Raw genomic sequence first — 17,286 nt, 5'->3', positions numbered from 1 at the left:
GTTTTACCTCTGTGAGAATGCCCTGCCCTTGGCCTGCTGAGGAGACAATGAGTATTTCTTTCTTTTTTTAAAAAAGAGGTTCTCCAGAAAAAACTGTAAAGACACTTGGCACTGAAGTCAATGATAAATAGAGATGTGGCTAGATTCTACCAGTGGGACATGAACAGCTTAACCCAAAGTGAGTCTACAGTAAAAACCAATGCATTTGCATTTCAGCAATTTGATCTCGGGCAAGTCTGTGATGCATTACAATGTTGGGATCACATCAAGCTTTCTGGCACTTGTCCAACCACAACATGAGGCTATGGGAACCCCACTGCATGGAGTTCCTTCACCACTGTTCAATTGCGCTCACCTCCCAAACCATAAAGCGTAATTAAAAGTCATCTGCATAGCATGTAATGGAAGTGTAAATGGGAAGCACAACCACATGAGGCCCCCAGCAAAGAGAGAAAGAAATGCCTGGTGAACCATTCCATTCCGGTGCTTCTTGTTTTTCTTGACAGGACACTTCTACCTGTGGCGAGATCCAATTTTGGCTGGAATCTCATCCTTAGAACCAGCTTTCCTGAACACTTTCTGTGGCAGCATCTGCCTTCTCCCACTCTTGGTGTGGCTAATTGTCTGGCTAATTCTTGGAGACAATCCTGTGATGGTCCGGACACTACAGAGGAGAGGTAGGCCCTACGCAAATCAATTATATTGTGTAGCTCTGCACAGTGTCCAGAATGTTAACCTGGATATAGGACGTCTTGTCTCTGCAAGCTCTGGAGAGCAACATAGAGAATCAGTGGACTGGTCTCCTGGTCTTAATACCTTCCTGCTCCCAACTGACCAGTGTGTTTCCTGGTAACCAAAAGCAACACCCAGAACTAGTAGGAAGAGGAAAAGAAAACCAAGCACAATTTATCTCGGATCACAAAAGTATTCTAACTGGCTCTGAGAAATAAGCTGGTTCTAATTTTAACTGAACAATAGTATCTGGCCCTCATTTTTAAAAAGGCATTTTCATCAAGGATGTGCATTTCACTATTTCAGCACACAAGGGAACATTTGGGAATAAGGCTTAGGGAGTAAGACTTAGTTTTAAGCTTTCTTCAAAAACCCTTTAGCAGCAAGAAAATCCAGTGATTTCAGAATTAATTATTTTGATGTTAGTCCTTTCTTCAAGGATGGAGGAAAAGAGTTGGGGGGATTGGATCCAAGACACAAAGGAAGGAAAGATGGTAAATTTTAACAATATTTTTAGAACTAGCATCCTTAGAGGAAGAACAAAAATACAAAATAAAAATAAAAAACCTTAATGAGTTCCTAGTTGAATCCCTCTCCTCAAATGGCAAAAATCTGGAAGGCAGATTTTTTTTTTTAAGAGAGGTGGAGTCAGTGTCAGAAGTGTGTACTTGCAAAGAAATGGAATTGGGAAGAATATAAAAGTCAGATATACCTATATGTCTACTACCAAACTATGATTAATCCCTTATATCTCTCTGTAAGCAACAAGTTACAGATAGTTAATTTGTACTGCTCTCACCTATATAAAGGTGTCCAGCCTAGAATCAACTCAAGGGTCAAAACCCAGAGAGTCATAAAGATTCTTCTGTGGTTAAACATAGCTGGAATTTCTGAACTCATTTCATGTCACCTTCTCTGGCTCTTCTGAAAGGTGTTTAATGGGAGTTTAGGTATTCCTGGGCAAATTAGTTTACAAGAAGCTCAGACATTTTCCAGAAAGAAAAGGAGGGACTCCTTTCATAACGGCAAGTCATCTCTGCCATATCTAAAAACTCAGTGCATTTAATTAAAAAAAAAAATCTCCAAAACTGGAAGGGACCCTAAGGGTTCAAAATAGACGGTCTTGCAAAAATTCAAGTGTGGTAAAAATCATCTCTGCAAAGTGTCTTGCAACATGGCAAGAAAGAACACAGCACCAATTCTGTGGTCATCTTTCAGCAAAAAGGTCTCCATGTCTTTTTACCAACTCCGATAGTGGCTTCCTGGAATACTACAGGCAGAATTATGAGGCTCAATTTTGTCTAAAGTCATGATTGATCAAGGAAATCTCTTCTTTTAATAAGCTGCTCTGGCAATTCACTCATTTAGTCATTTATACAGTCAACAAACATTCGCTGAATGCCAACCAGCAAATGTTAGCAGCTGTAAATGGTCAGAAAAAAAAAAAAAAAAAAGTCCTGAGGTCACATTCACAGTCCTCATGGAGTTCATTAACGAGCAGGACAGATAGTTTCTGTCCAAGTAATCACCAAAACAAATGCAAAAACTGCATTTGTTCTGGTGCAATTAAATGATGTACATGTGCTACAAGAGTGCCAAATTGGGGATTTGACCCAACTGAGAAAGTCCCATAAGGCCTGCCTGAAAAGGTGCTGTTGGATTGAGACTGAATTGGACCAGTAGGTGTTAACTAGGTGAGGAAAAGAAGAAAATGTGTTCCAGGCAGAGGGAATTGCATGTACAAGGCAGATAGCATGTTAGTTTGAATTTGTCTTTATCCTACCAACAAAGGAAGCCAAGGAAGAATTTTCAGCAGTGAGAGCTAGAGTGTGATGAGCATATTGTGGGATGTACCTTTAGAATATTCAGTGGAAGGACTGATGCTGAAGCTGAAACTTCAGTAATTTGGCCACCTGATGTGAAGAACTGACTCCTTGGAGAAGACCCTGATGCTGGGAAAGATTGAAGGCAGGAGGAGAAGGGGACAACAGAGGACGAGATGGTTGGATGGCATCACCAACTCAATGGACGTGAGTATGCAATGCATTGGGTAGTTGGTTGCTCCTGAGGAAAAAGTGAGATAATGTTTGTAAACTATGTGTACAGAAAACACTTGGTGTAGACCTGGCTTGTGGAAATCATGCAATTATTCACACAAAACAACATTTATTCGGTGCCCACTATGTGCTTGGCAAAGTGCAATAGTTAGGGGATTGCTGAATGAGCTACTCATGTTCAGTCATTGAGACTGCTATGGGCAGAGTCCTGCATGGGATGAGCTCAAAAGGCAGCCTGAATAGGGTAATGTCTCTCATGTGCCCACCTGCCTCAAAATCCCCAGACCCATGATTTTTCCCTCCCACTGGCCTGGGAATCTCGGGTCAGTTATGTGGGTGATGACAAGTGAGATCTGGAACTCACTTTCCCTGGGATGTCCTCTCTGACTGTTATCTATGAGGGATGCATACACAAACCAAACCAATTTAATAACTGCTGTGGGCCTGTTCAGTGCAGGTTGGGAACTGGGGTCTACAACTCCTAACACATCTGCTCACCCCTTCCCAAGTGCTTGGGTTTTAGGGGCATGGAGACCAGGAAGGCTTTAGTGCCAACAGTTGTCTGCTCTATCTCCCATGGTTCAACAGTATATTCTCAATGAGCTGTGACTCCAAGGTATGTGAAAAACAACAAAGATGAAATTAAAGTATCTCTGAGGGTTGGTAGTGATAAAATCTATTAGCAGGAGCAGTGGTAGTAATGGGAGCTCACACATGTTTGGAACATTTGTCTACCAGGCATGTGCAAATCACTTTATATACATTATACCTCACAAACAAACCTCTGAATCATATATTAGCCCAATTTACAGATGAGGAAACTGAAGCTCAGGGAGGTTCAGTATTTTGCTCATGATCACTCAACTAACAAGTGCTGGAATAAAAATTTAACCTACGCAGTGAAATTCCAGATGCCAAATGCAAAATCCACTTAAAGCTGTGTGGCAAAAATGTCTGTTCAAGCTTCATGGTGTGTCCAGCTATGAAGTCTGAGCAGCACATCCAACCTCTCTGGACCTCTGGCTCCTTCTCTGTAAGAGCATCAGCTCTTCCTCTTTGGTGGGAGTTGATGAGTTAACGTATATAAAGCCCTTTGACTCACACCTGGCACATGATGGGAGTTTAAAAGTACTAGCAGTCATTATGTGATCAAACATCCTAAGCCTAAGAGCTCTAGGCAGAACTATTCTTTATGAATGGCTGGCTGGAGACCATTCTCAAATGGGTTTCTGGCATCTACTTTAGGTATACAAAGATAAAAGGACCTCAGAATTTCTGGAATATCCATCTGCTTGCAACTCTGAATTCCCTCCTAAACATGGTGGGGTATATGTGGACTCAGACGGGCTAGGCTGGTTATTCTGTACTCTGAGTCTCAGTTATGGACCCCAGAAAGAGCAGGTAATCTTGACACATCACAGGGCTGCTGTGAGGACCGTGGGACAGAGTAAGTCCCCCAGGGACACTGGATTCCCTTCCTGGCACAAAGTAAACTCTCAATAAAAATGGCATGCTTTTATAAGCCAATTACTATTATTTTCAGACTAATTATCATCTGTAACAAGGATACATAAATTGACATTTTTTTCTTGCTCTGTGGCCAGGAGTGTCACAGAAGAATTTCTTGGGAAGAATTTCAAATCTAAGTCAGGGAAAGAAGCCCATCCTCCTCCTTTGCTGCTTCTTTTTCCACAACAGTTCTTCAGACCCTGCTCTTAGCCCAGGCAGGAGCCTAACTGTGCATGGCTGGGGTTTCCCAAATGTGCCCCATGATACCCAAAACCAAGCCTGTCGTGAATAATGCAGGCTTTGTACAGTTTCCCAGGAGCAGATTGAAGGGCTACACTCAATCCTTCCTGGAATCCAGGAGTGCATTTTCATGATGCTGAGAAAGAAAAAAAAAAAAACAAACAAAAAACAGCCTTAAAAAAGTTCTTTACTGGGAAGAGTATAGAGAGATTTGGGGAGGAAAGTATCTAAGAGATAAAAAGACAGATGTAACTCAAGGAGCTTGGTGGTAAGCCCTCTGCCAATCTTGTCTTTACAGCAGTGCAGCCTATTTCAGAAGACCTGGACCTGTAAGGTGACCATCAATACTAGAACCACTGGCAAATACATAATAAATGCAATTTCATTATAAACCAAGATATAGTGCTCTCATCTATGGTTCTAGACTCTATGGCCAGTGCATGCTAGAAATTATCAGAAGAGCTGAAGGTCAAGATGTGATGTAGCTCTTATGCACCCTCAACCCCGATGGTGGGGGCGAGTGTCTCCTCAGCAGCTGACTGACCTGAGACCTTTGGATCATGTACGCATCATAGCTGGACCCATGGTACTTGGCCGTAATATCTGGGCTGTAGCTAGCATCACAACTGCATGGTATGTTCGAAGTCAGGGCCTGTTTCTTAGGTCTACAAACCTGTGGGAGAAAGCTACAATGGTTATGTGAAGGAGGGGAGGATGCAGGGTGCGCAGGGAAGGAACTAGGAGGAAGCAAAGGAGCCTCAACTTGACTTTCCGCGGCCCAGTGGGTGGGAGACTAGAACAGAAGGTGCACAGCCCCAGGCGAAGTGGCCGATGGAAGTGGCCCCAACTCCTGGATCAGCACTAGCGAGGCGCGCCGCTCCGTGGAATGACCCCAACACCCACCGTGACCGGCACCTTCCCTCTGCAGGGGAGGGCACCCAGGCGTGGCGGTGTTTGTTTACTTGCTCTCTTAGTAAGGCAGCCCCATGAAAATGAGACTCTGGTTCATGGCCAAAGGATGCCTTTTCCTTCCTGGGGAGGGAAAGGGTTGGCCCAATTGTGACAGGAAGGAGCTTATCTTTTCAGGCATTCGGAGAACTTCAGAGCCACGGGTGGCCCCAGCTAAGCTATGATAGCCACATCATGAGACCACAGGCCACTGAACCATTCTCTGTTGAATGGGTTTCATAATGAAGCTGCAATCTAACTGACTGTTTGTAACCATTGATTCCAAAAGCGCTCAGGTTATATATACCTGGAGGAGAAACCGTGTCTGAAGATTTCAGAGATGATTTTGCAATATGCTTTAGGTATAAATATTTCCATTTAAGCCACTTCCAGGAAGCCGCACAAAAGACACACAGTGGCCTAGATGAGGGAAACATAGGAAAATGTGGCAAATGAATGCTTAAAAAAGTATTTGACTAAATAATGGCTACAGGGGTCTCCAAGCATAGCCTGGCTATCTCCAAGCCTAGAGGCTGGGAGATGGTTCTTGGCCAGAAAGTTTGGGTAGAAATCATTGAAGAATCAAAGTTGGAAGTATGGAGCAAAGAAATCGAAAGAACTAGATAATGGGAGTCATTACTGGGCCCAGAAAGTGAGCAAGACAGAAGGTAACAAGTTCTATGGGAAAGAAAGTGCCCAGAATTTAATTAGTACTTTCTAGGATTTAGTCAGAAGTCATACAAAGTCCACCGGAAGGAAAAGAGCTGAGAGGTATTTCTGGGGAGAAGATGTGAATACAAAAGAAAGGAAAACAGCGCTGGCTGAGAACCACACAAGCCCAGGCACATGCACAAAGACAGGAAAGCAAGAAAATGTTCCAGCGACAACGTGGACTATTTTTCTCCTACCTGGTTTCACCTGCTTGAGCATGCAGGATGGACACGGCAAAACAAAGAGTAACTAAACCCAGAGAAAGCACTCCAAACCCACAACCCAGCAAAACACACCAGTCATGCAAAAGGCCCCACCTGCTGCTTTAACTGATGCACTAGTCGATCTTTTTCCCGCTTGAGGGCCATGACTTCTTCTTGTGTCTTTTTCTTTTTGGAGGCAGACAGTTCCAGCAAGGCAATGTTCGCATCCTTTTCACTGATTGCCGCAAGAAGTGCTTCCTGTCTGGTGAAAATAAAGATATTGTGATGATTTTTATAAAGTGAAAAAAATCAGCATTTATAGTTGAAGCGAGCCATGACGTGTTGTCTCAAGGGGAGGAATTTTGGATAGTGATTAAAAACGACTGCTTCCTTGGTTCTCAGAGGAATGGACAAAGTAGCTTGTATCAGAATCCCTGAGACCCACTCACTGTGCCCTCTGAGACACAGCTTTTGATGGCTTCACAGACACAGCTGAATACAAGAAATGGAGGGAGTCAGTCTGCACATTCCTAAGACATCTACCCATTTATCCATCCAGTAATTCAACTGTTGAATCCTTCCATCTATCCATCCATCCATTTGCCAGGTAAGGTTCTAGATACCCTAAGACAAGTCAATAAAGTTGGGCAGCAAATTCAATATCAAGTATTATTTGTATCATGCAAGAATTTCTTTTGAAAAAGGTATACAGAGATATTTACTAGGGTCTCCTTTCAATTTCCAATGAAATTAGTAACGCTCCCCCGCCATTCTACCAAGAACCACTCATTTCTCAGTCTTCCTTACCTCAGTAATTTTAACATTAACGACTAAGTAGCCCAAGTCTCTCAATTAGAAGTTATCCTTGACTCCCTTTCTTCCTGTTCACTCAGAGCCAATCCATCAACAATTTTAGTAGGTTTTACATCAAAATACATCCCCTATCTCAATTAACTTACTGTTACAAACTTATCCCACCCGCCAGCAACTACTTGTGTAGCTTAACCACTTGCCACACTGGTACAGAGACCAAAGTAATCTGTAAAACAGTATAAATCCAGATTCCACCATTCTGTTGAGTGAAAAGTCCATCCCATCACCCACTAAACTTCAGATTCAGATCCTTTACTGATGCCTGCAACTCGTTACGCCAGCTGACCCTGAGCATCTCTCTGAGGTCATCTTGTTCTTTCTTTCCCTCCTCAGTCACTAGCCTCCTGCACATTCTGTTCCTGATCTCCTTCCAGTCCCTGAAAATACTGCACTTGTTCTCACCTCTTGAGCTTTGCCTCTGCCATTCCCTCTGCCTGGAATACCTTTGCCACAAACAGCACCTTTCATGTTTCAGCTCAAAAAAGCCCTCTCCAGCCACTCTCCCTTGAGGTGACTTCTCAGCTTCCACCTTGTGCCCAAGCCACTGGTCTGTCACGTTACACTGGTTTTTGTTTTCATAGAACTGTTCACTGCTTGAAACAATCTTAAGCTATTTACTATTGTTTGTTTTCCAGAATTGACACTCCATGAATTGGAACCCCATTGCCTTGTGAACCACCAATTCTCCAGCTTCTAGAAGAGCATAAAGCAGGAGTCAAAAATGTTTGTTCAATAAATAAATAAGTTCAGTTTATACTTCCTAAAAACTTTTAAGACACCACTGGAAAACTCTCTCACTTAAAAAAATGCCAGTGCTTTGACTGCTGATTAATTGCTGATCACTGCTCACTTAGAAAAGTATTACAGTTGCTTCCTCCCATTTTGTAGTCCAATTTTCTGTCAACATCTGCCACAAATTTTAACCTAGAATTTTCTGAGACTATTACTGACTAGGAAATGGCCCTCCTGGTATGTTTCATTTAGTCCTCCTTTCCTCTGAGGAGGCCTCGTCTCAACCATTTGTGTCACTTCAGCAATAGTCTAGATAATTTAGAAGACCCTATAGCCCTAGGAAAGCCTCCATACTGAGTACTTTTTTCCACATAAGCCCCAGGACGGAAACCTGGTCATGGTCCTGTTTTGCCTTTCTTTAATTCCCATCACCAGACCAGGCCCTCTCCAGATGTTTGGACAAGATGGTCATTATTTGGATCTCAGACTTCTTCTTCTTTTCACTACAGGGATTTGTATGGACTTTTCTGGGCCCTGCTCATGCCAGGCAGTAGGAGCTTCTGTCTGAGGCCCAATCAGATATGTGAGCAGCAGAAATGTTGGGAAATATCTCCACTTTCCAGAAGAAAACCAATGTAGGCTAGACTACAAATAACAGCATTAATAGTCAACTTCACAGAGCCTGTCTCTTTCTGGATAACATCTTGAGACAACAGAAATGTTGGCCATTCACAGCCACTGCATATTTTATATAAGGCCAGGATGAAGAGGCTGCATAGACTTCCAATCAGGGAGAGCTCAACTGCTATCTACTCCAATTTAGCTACAACACACCCAAGGTGGTTGCAATAGTTTTTGCCACTCTGCTCCAAATAGAAATTTACAAGTGAAACTTTTTATTTTTTTAAATATAATTTAAATGGAAACAACTGAAAAGATCATTATTTGGAAAATTGGGAGTTGACAGCACATTATGCTATATCCCAAAGAGTCACCTTTTATAGCTATATGCAGCCATTTAAAATGCTGATTTTAAAAATGTAATGATACACGAGAATATGTATGTTTGTTGAGAGACTCCATGAGCCTCATATTTCTGCATATTTTATGAGCAAAGGTGCTACCTTCTGTTCTCACAGGTTTCCAAGGAGTGTTTAGAGTGAATAGCCTTGAGAGATATACAGTGTTCCCCTTACAATCAAAAGCTAAATATACTACTGCCTTGTATAATAGTGTTTCTTTGCAGAGCAAAGGACAGACATCTTACTGCCCTGTCTTATAAAAGATTCAAGCTCCCTGAACTCAGGGTTGCTCTCCTTCAATGCAACCCATTACATATACAGCTATTCATCTGGCCCTCTTGTCTTGCCTCCAAAGAACTTGGGGAATGGAACGGGGTCTTGACATATATATACTGATGCTTGAGCATAAAGCCAATGCCTCTAACCCCAAAGTCTCTGGTTCTCCGCCTGCATCCCTGAAACAGAGGCAGGCAAACCTGTTAGCATGTCAATAAGAAAAATTTCAGACCCTTCACAGCTCTCGACATGCAAATGTATACACAATATCCCCCAAACAAAAACCATATTCATAGAAAGAAATGAGAGGGAAAACACTAAAATGCTAACAGGCATTATCTAATGGTGGTGAAATAGATAGGCTGGTTTTTCACTTTTTCTTATATCTTTCTATGTTATACTTCCCTCCCATAAAATATTATAAGAATAAACACTTAAAGATTGTAAATGAAGCGCTTCAGTCACAAAATAAACTGCAGGTACATGCTTCAAGTATTTGGCATACTAAAATTTGCTCATTTTCCCCATCAAGGTACATATGTTCTTTCTGTCCTTCTCATTCTTTATGCACAGGTAGGTGTACACACACATTTTCACACATGTACCCATCTGGTGCAATCTCATCATCTCCCACTTGGACAATTACAACAATCTCCTAACTAGCCTCCCGATGTCCCCTTTCATTCCTGTGTTCCGTGACCTTTTTAAATTCATTTTCCTCTTCTAGGTCAAAATTCAGAATGACATAACTTTAGTAATTGTATAGAAAAAGCAAGAGAGTTCCAGAAAAACATCTACTTCTGCTTTATTGACTATACCAAATCTTTGACTATGTCGATCACAACAAACTAGAAAATTCTTCAAGAGTTGGGAATACCAGACCACCTGACCTGCCTCCTGAAAATCTGTCTGCAGGTCAAGAAGCAACAGTTAGAATTAGACATAGAACAATGGACTGGTTCTAAATTGGGAAAGGAGTACATCAAGGCTATATATTGTCAACCTGCTCATTTAACTTATATGCAGAGTACATCATACGAAATGTTGGGCTGGATGAAGCACGAGCTGGAATCAAGATTGCCGGGAGAAATATCAATAACTTCAGATATGCAGATGACACCACCATTATGACAGAAAGCAGAGGAACTAAAAAGCCTCTTGATGAAAGCGAAAGAGGAGAGTGAAAAAACTGGCTTAAAACTCAGCATTCAGAAAACTAAGATCATGACATCTGGTCCCATCACTTCATGGCAAACAGATGGAGAAACAACGGGAACAGTGACAGACTTTATTTTCTTGGGCTCCAAAATTACTGCAGATGGTGACTGCAGCCATGAAATCAAAAGACATTTGCTCCTTGGAAGAAAAGCTATGACCAACCTAGACAGCATATTAAAAAGTTGAGACATTAGTTTGCTGACAAAGGTGTGTCTAGTCAAAGTTATGGTTTTTTCAGTAGTCATGTATGGATGTGAGAGCTGGACCATAAAGAAAGCTGAGTGCTGAAGAATTGATGCTTTTGAACTGTGGTGTTGGAGAAGACTCTTGAGAGTCCTTTGGACTGCAAGGAGATCCAACCAGTCCATCCTAAAGGAAATCAGTCCCGAATATTCATTGGAAGGACTCATGTTGAAGCTGAAGTTCCAATACTTTGGCCATCTGATGCAAAGAACTGACTTATTGGAAAAGACCCTGATGCTGGGAAAGATTGAAGGCAGGAAGAGAAGGGGATGACAGAGGATGAGATGTTGGATGGCATCACCGACTTGACGGACATGAGTTTGAGCAAGCTCTGGGAGTTGGTGATGGACAGGGAGGCCTGGGATGCTACAGTCCATGCGGTTGCAGAAAGTCAGACACGACTGAGCGACCAAACTGACTGAAAAGTTATCATCAACCTAAAGAATGACCCCTCTAAACTCCTTTTCTCCTACAGTTCTATAACTTGGGCTTTTCATGTATTGCTCTTCTTATAATATATCAAAAGTCCCAGCAAATTAATTTCTAATTCCCAGTTTTCTCTCAATAAGAAACATATTAATCCTCAAATCTCTACAGATGTTGCCACTAAATAGAGCCTCAAATCTAATAACCCTTAATTAGTAAACCTCAAAATAAATTTAAAATCATTTTTATAAAAGTGTATTTAAAACTACTTACTCATCAATAATAATATCCATACAAAATAACAATTTTATTCTTCATAAACTTGTCCTTATCGTATTGTTTGTTTTATTTTTGTTTGCTCTTGGCTAAAAAATCTTTTTATAAGTACTAGTATTATGCAATGATAGAACTCTGAATAAAATTAATGTAACAATGATTATACATATTCAGAAACCCTCATTTAAAGACTGGCCTTAAACTAATGATATTTTTTTCCTAAAATATCTTGATTGATATCTATATTCAGTAATTCCTGTCTACTTAAATCAAAGAATAATTGGCAAAGGGTTTTTTAAATTACACAAAACTAGAAAAACATGAACATTTCATACTTGGGATATTTGGAGAGATGTTCTGAATATGTTAAGGTTATATCTAGCCATTTCCTAGATATACCCTTACAGGGATGTCAGGCAAAGCAAATTCTTAATTCTAGGCTGACAAAGCCATTACATTTGTTTTTTAAAAGCAAAAATCTTCATGTGTTTAGAATAACTTTTTATAAATCTGATACATCTTAACTAATAGATTATACCATTATGAGTTAACTCTGCATGGTTATGGATTTTCATTAATCATAGTTTCAAAGTCAGGGTTTTCTGGGGTTTTTTTTGTTTTTTTTTGAGGGTAAGGGATACTAAATATAAGTTTTTTCAAAGAATAACTTCATCTGTTAGCCCTATATTGGATTCTAAGTTTTGATAATTCTCATAGGCCAGTGTGCTGATATATCTAACTTAAAGCACTCAATGATAAATACTTCACTGTTTTTAGAAAATACCAGATGCTGACATAAACTAGGAAGCTTAAATGTCCTCCTTTTGGGGGGCTTAAAAAAGCTGAGAAAATTGAAGTATTTGCAGTTTTGATATATCCTTTACATCTATTTTTTTTAAGGCTCAAGTATAAAGAATATACACATGGCTACAAATCAGAAATACAAAGAAAAACCCTCATTAATTTCCTCACCAAGTGAGCCACCTTCTAAATTCAAAGCCAGATTTACAGTGCTTCAGAAAACGTCACTGTCCCATCAACAAGAAGAAAGTTTCTCTGAAGTCACTTTCAGCACTCAGTCCTTTTTGCTTATTCACCGACAGCATGAAAAGGAACATATATACTCGTCTTTAGACAGTTAGTGGGGTTAAGTATATGCCAAAGGCTTGCAAAATTATCTTTAGAACACTGCAATGCTTTGGTATACAATTACTAAGGTGATCTGTCCATGCCCCAAAATGTAACTTAAAATATGAAAAGGAAGCCCAAATATGCTAGAAGGGAAGATAAGATAATGCAAAGAGAAATAAATCTATAAGGGTCTGCTGAATGCCAAGCTAAGAAAGTGGGCCATAGACGGCATTTTATCAAAGTGCAGCCTAAACAAACGTCAAGGGGAATAATTTCTTTAACAAATATGGGCAACAATGAAGGAAAAGAGAGGGGAATTCTGTGCCCCTGCATGCATTTAGTCAGGGTTAACAATGGATAAAAATATGTCCAAGAATACATTTAATAACCCTAAGCTGTCATTCAGTTTGTAGGAGGTAGTCAAGATACAGCTAATAAAACACCAAAAAAATGGTTTTAGCCACCCTGAAAAAAATCCTCAATGGAATAAAACAAAAGAGGACTGAAGGGCATCTCCTGCCAAGATAAATGCCTTCTTTCCAGAGTTGCCTATGGCTAACCTTCACAAAGAGAGTTCTACAATCCTCAGACGGTAATACATTCCTACGTCACTTATCACAGTCAATTTAAAAGGGAGCTTTATAAACATTTCTATTTCACTCCCTGTTGCTGTCGTTCTTTTAATGATGACTTGAGCTCTGAAAGAGGATTGAAAATTAATTTTAGGAGTTGTAAATGAGGCAGGCCAATTAGGAACTGTTATAAATTAGATTGTGGGGAGAAGCATTAACACAGTTTTTCCTGTGGGCTCTTGTTTTAGTTAGCTGGCCCATCTTTAGGAACACATTCAATTACAAAAGCAGATGCTTAAAAAATGCATTCCATTAAGAAATGTTTGGATAATTTCAAGGGAAAACCTATATTATGTATGGTGCTTAGCCCACAGTCATGTTCTAATCATACTGTGGGGAAAAATTCCGCTCAATCAACTTTTCCCAGTTAATTACTGTTTTCTTTCCCTTATGACCCTGAATCTTCAACCATAAGTTCAGTAGGAGGTGACTTAAGACAGACGGTGACGAAAGATCCTATTCAAAACAGCCTCTCTCTTACCCCTGGTGTGAGAGTAAGGTTTGCCATAACCAACCCTGCAGATAGATGCTCATTTGCCTAAATTTTAAAAGCTGCATTTTCAAACAGCACAGTGAGAAAGAAAAGGCTTTTGGTAACAATTAATATCAACACTACCCACCAGTAGAATGATGTATTGTGTATACAGAAGGCCCACGCAGAAAACGAAGCAGCTTGCATGAGGTGGGCCCACAGGGTGAGATATATTTGAACAATGTGAGTTTCACCAAGGACAAAGAACAGACCAGATTTGTAAAAGCGAAGCTTTGGCAGCCCAGACTCCTTAATGTGGTTTGCTCTCCGTCGCCCACCTAAAACTGACCTCAAGAAATCGTTTACTCCAATTACAGAGAATTTTGTCTTTGAAATTTAATAGCACATGACTGGAATTTCCTAACACAGGGGCTATGAGTCTTGTGGAAGTTCTTTGCTCCACTTTGTGCACTGGTTTCTACCCCACTACCCTCTCAGGGCACAACCCAGGGAGGCAGCCGGCTCATCCTTGAGCTCCTGGTGCAACCGGTCCAGCATCCTGTGCTTCAGAATACAAAGATGCCTGTGCCTCTTGGCATCCTTCTGCAAAGGGATACGGGTGAGTCTGAGTCAAACTGATTTTCCCATGTGGAAAAGGCCTGAGGCCAGACAACGATCAGTGCCAGAAGAGGTATTGCCTTCATCTTAAATCAGTTTCTCCATCCCTAGACCTTTGGAGATTGATAAAAAGACAATAAGGAATGGGAAGGACCACCGTCCAGGTTCTGGCAAAGGACATGTGTGAAGCATTATTGACTATTGTGTGCCTGATCCAGAGAGAGAGAGAGACAGGGAGAGAGGGAGAGATGAAAAAGAAAAAAAGGAAATACTTCTTTTGTTTATTGTGATTTTTGAAAACTCACCAATACAAATATAGTATGACTCAAATTCTTTAGAAAAGAAGACCCTTAGTGTCTAATTTTTGGAACTGAATATACCTGGGTTTGAATCTCAGCAATATCTTTGTTTTTACGCCCATGGGCAAGTTACTTTATGACTCTGAAACTTCTATTTCCTCATAATGAACTAAGGAAAGACAATAGTAACTCTCTCAGACTGTTGTAAGAGCTAAACATGATAATGCAAGTAGAGATTCTGTCCAGTGTCTGACAGGACCACACAAATGTTAGCAATCATTTATTATTACATAAGATGGACATCACAAAACGTCATGACTCAAGAGTTTTACAGTAACTTCTACCAGGTTCCTCTTCAATATCTAAATATGCCAGTGGGTCTCTTATTTTCAAGACAGACTCAGAGAAGCCTCTGAAATTGGTTTCTATTAAGCTGCCCATTTGACTTTCATGAGCTGATAACTGTTTTGCAAACAAACTTAAAGGAGACAATAGAGCTTAAATGTGGAGAAGAATATCCCTATCATAGAAGAGTTGTATCCCAGACCAGCCTGGTCTGACTGTGGAGTATCATCCTGTCCGAATTGATAGGAAAGGCCACACAAAGGTGGGCAAGACGTGATTCCTGCAGTGTGAAAAATGGAAATGTTGTTCTGAAAAGTGACCTTTTAAAAGGCAAAGTCAAGAACAAAATCTAATCAAAGTCAAATAACTTCACAACAAAACAAAAAATCTTCCATTAAAAACAAACAAACAAACAAACAAAAATTGGTAAATTTGGAAGATAGTGAGGGCAAGTGAAATGAAAGGACTCTGTGACCCACATGACTACGCTGTGTCAGTATAATGTTCTATGATGCTCATTCATTCTTGTTGTTTACATTCAGTGATGAGAAGGCTCCTCTGTAGAGCATTTAACTCTGCCAAAGTGGTTTTCTATATAAAATACACCCAACCAGACTCCCTGGGTTATTGATGATTGATAATAAGAAAACTAAATACAACTGGACTTCACTGTGAGCCAGTGTCCATGGATGATCAGTTACTGTCAAGAGACTTGACTCATTACATTAACTTTTTGGTTGACTTCAAGGCTTGGCCCTTAGGGTATCCAACCATTTTTTTTTTTCGTACTGGTAAGAAATATATATGGATGTGTATATTATATATTTTAATTTTCCCTTTATATTTAAGGTACTAAGATTTGTTAGTAAGCCCTGCACAGAACAGCAAACTGCACTCTTGTATCTTGAAATAAATATTTCCCTTCTTAATTTGAAATTTTTGTGTTAAACCAAACCTCCTTTTGTTTATGTTTACATGGAATAGAATATCCCCAGAGGCTATATTATAATGAAAAACAAAGCAGATTTTCATGTCATTGCTCTAAGAGGGATATGAGCAGATGGGGGCACATTCCAGAATTTCGTTAATGCAACATTTGAAGAAAATTGAATTAAGGCTTTGTGTGGCAGATCTTAGTAGAGAGAAATACAAACAACTGCGTTTGTTGGAAGCAGCTTCTTTGAGAGACTTCCCATTCATGGGAGGGAAAAAGGCAGTTGTGCTCCTGCACTGGAGGAGGAAACACAGTGGTGTGTTCATGGTATGCTGTGGATGACGGTACTGACCAGGCAAAGAGCAGGTTTCTAGGAGGGGCAGGAAAATGATATATGACAAAGAGGGCGTGCTAAACAGATTCCCATCAACTTGAACCTGTTCTCCCTTGCTGTGCCTGCCACAGAACTGAACAATGATTTAGGATAATCAATAGGAGTCTTCCTTTGGAAAGCTGATGATTTCTAAAGTATGTTCAAGGATGAGATTGGGCGCGTAAATCTCTGAGAAGTCTGGGTTTGAGGTCTGCCATCTCGTGGCCATTGCAATAAATTCTGCCCTTTTCCACTCCCCCACCCCTCTTGCCCCCAAGGTAGTTGTACCTTTGTAATCTATATTCTAAAGAGGTATCACAAAGGGTGCTTATTAAAAAAAAAAGAAAAGAACTTTAGCCACAGGAGAGCTCCACAGCGCAGAGGGAGTTAAGGCATTTCACATTCTAATCCCCTTTCTGCTTACATTTTTCATTCCTTGATGAAAGCTTACAATCAAATTATCACTTATCAAATTATCAAATAATCATTCCATATGGGATTAAACCTGCTGAGAAGTCAATTAAGAGGTGATAGGTATGTTTTAGATGCCTATTTCAAGATGAAACTTAATTGACACATAGTTACCTACAAAGGAATGAAAGTCCCAGTTCTTCTGTTCTTGTCATAGATTTGCTAAAAGATTACATAGAATAAAGTAGATTGTAAATTCAACATCGCTTTGTACCTAAAAACTAAGAGGATATGTTTTTCTGGAAATAACTTAAAATTCCAAACAACAGAAATTAAAAATACACACTTTGACATTGTGAGGGAAAGAAGTGAGACCAAATTGATCACAGTTCTATGTTGGAAAGAAACTGCTAAAATGCCACCATGAAAACACACAACCTTTCAAAAGGACACTCACTAACCACTTGCTGACTATGTCAATGGGAGAGAAAGCAAATGCACATGGCCATTTGCTTGACAAGGCTTTACCCATGTACTATAACCTATAGATGAAAAAGAGATGCAGATGCAAGAGCAGATTCAAAGACCATAAATTCATTTCAGAG

General features: G+C 40.3%; 1 protein-coding gene across 9 annotated transcripts in view; it reads right to left on the bottom strand.

Moving 5' to 3' along the window:
- The window catches only part of ERC2 (ELKS/RAB6-interacting/CAST family member 2), a 1,001,656-nt gene that overhangs the window by 225,833 nt on the left and 758,537 nt on the right, over positions 1 to 17,286 (bottom strand). For all 9 annotated transcript variants that reach the window (XM_060402360.1, XM_060402362.1, XM_060402364.1 and 6 more), the window contains one exon: positions 6,515 to 6,662. In XM_060402360.1, the coding sequence (XP_060258343.1) occupies positions 6,515 to 6,662 (148 nt within the window). The remainder of the gene's footprint in view (positions 1 to 6,514; positions 6,663 to 17,286) is intronic.

This window comes from Ovis aries, chromosome 19 (assembly GCF_016772045.2).
Source record: "Ovis aries strain OAR_USU_Benz2616 breed Rambouillet chromosome 19, ARS-UI_Ramb_v3.0, whole genome shotgun sequence".
Lineage (NCBI taxonomy): Eukaryota > Metazoa > Chordata > Mammalia > Artiodactyla > Bovidae > Ovis > Ovis aries.
The sequence above is the reverse complement of the archived record's forward strand: the minus strand, read 5'-3'. Positions and strand labels throughout refer to the sequence as shown.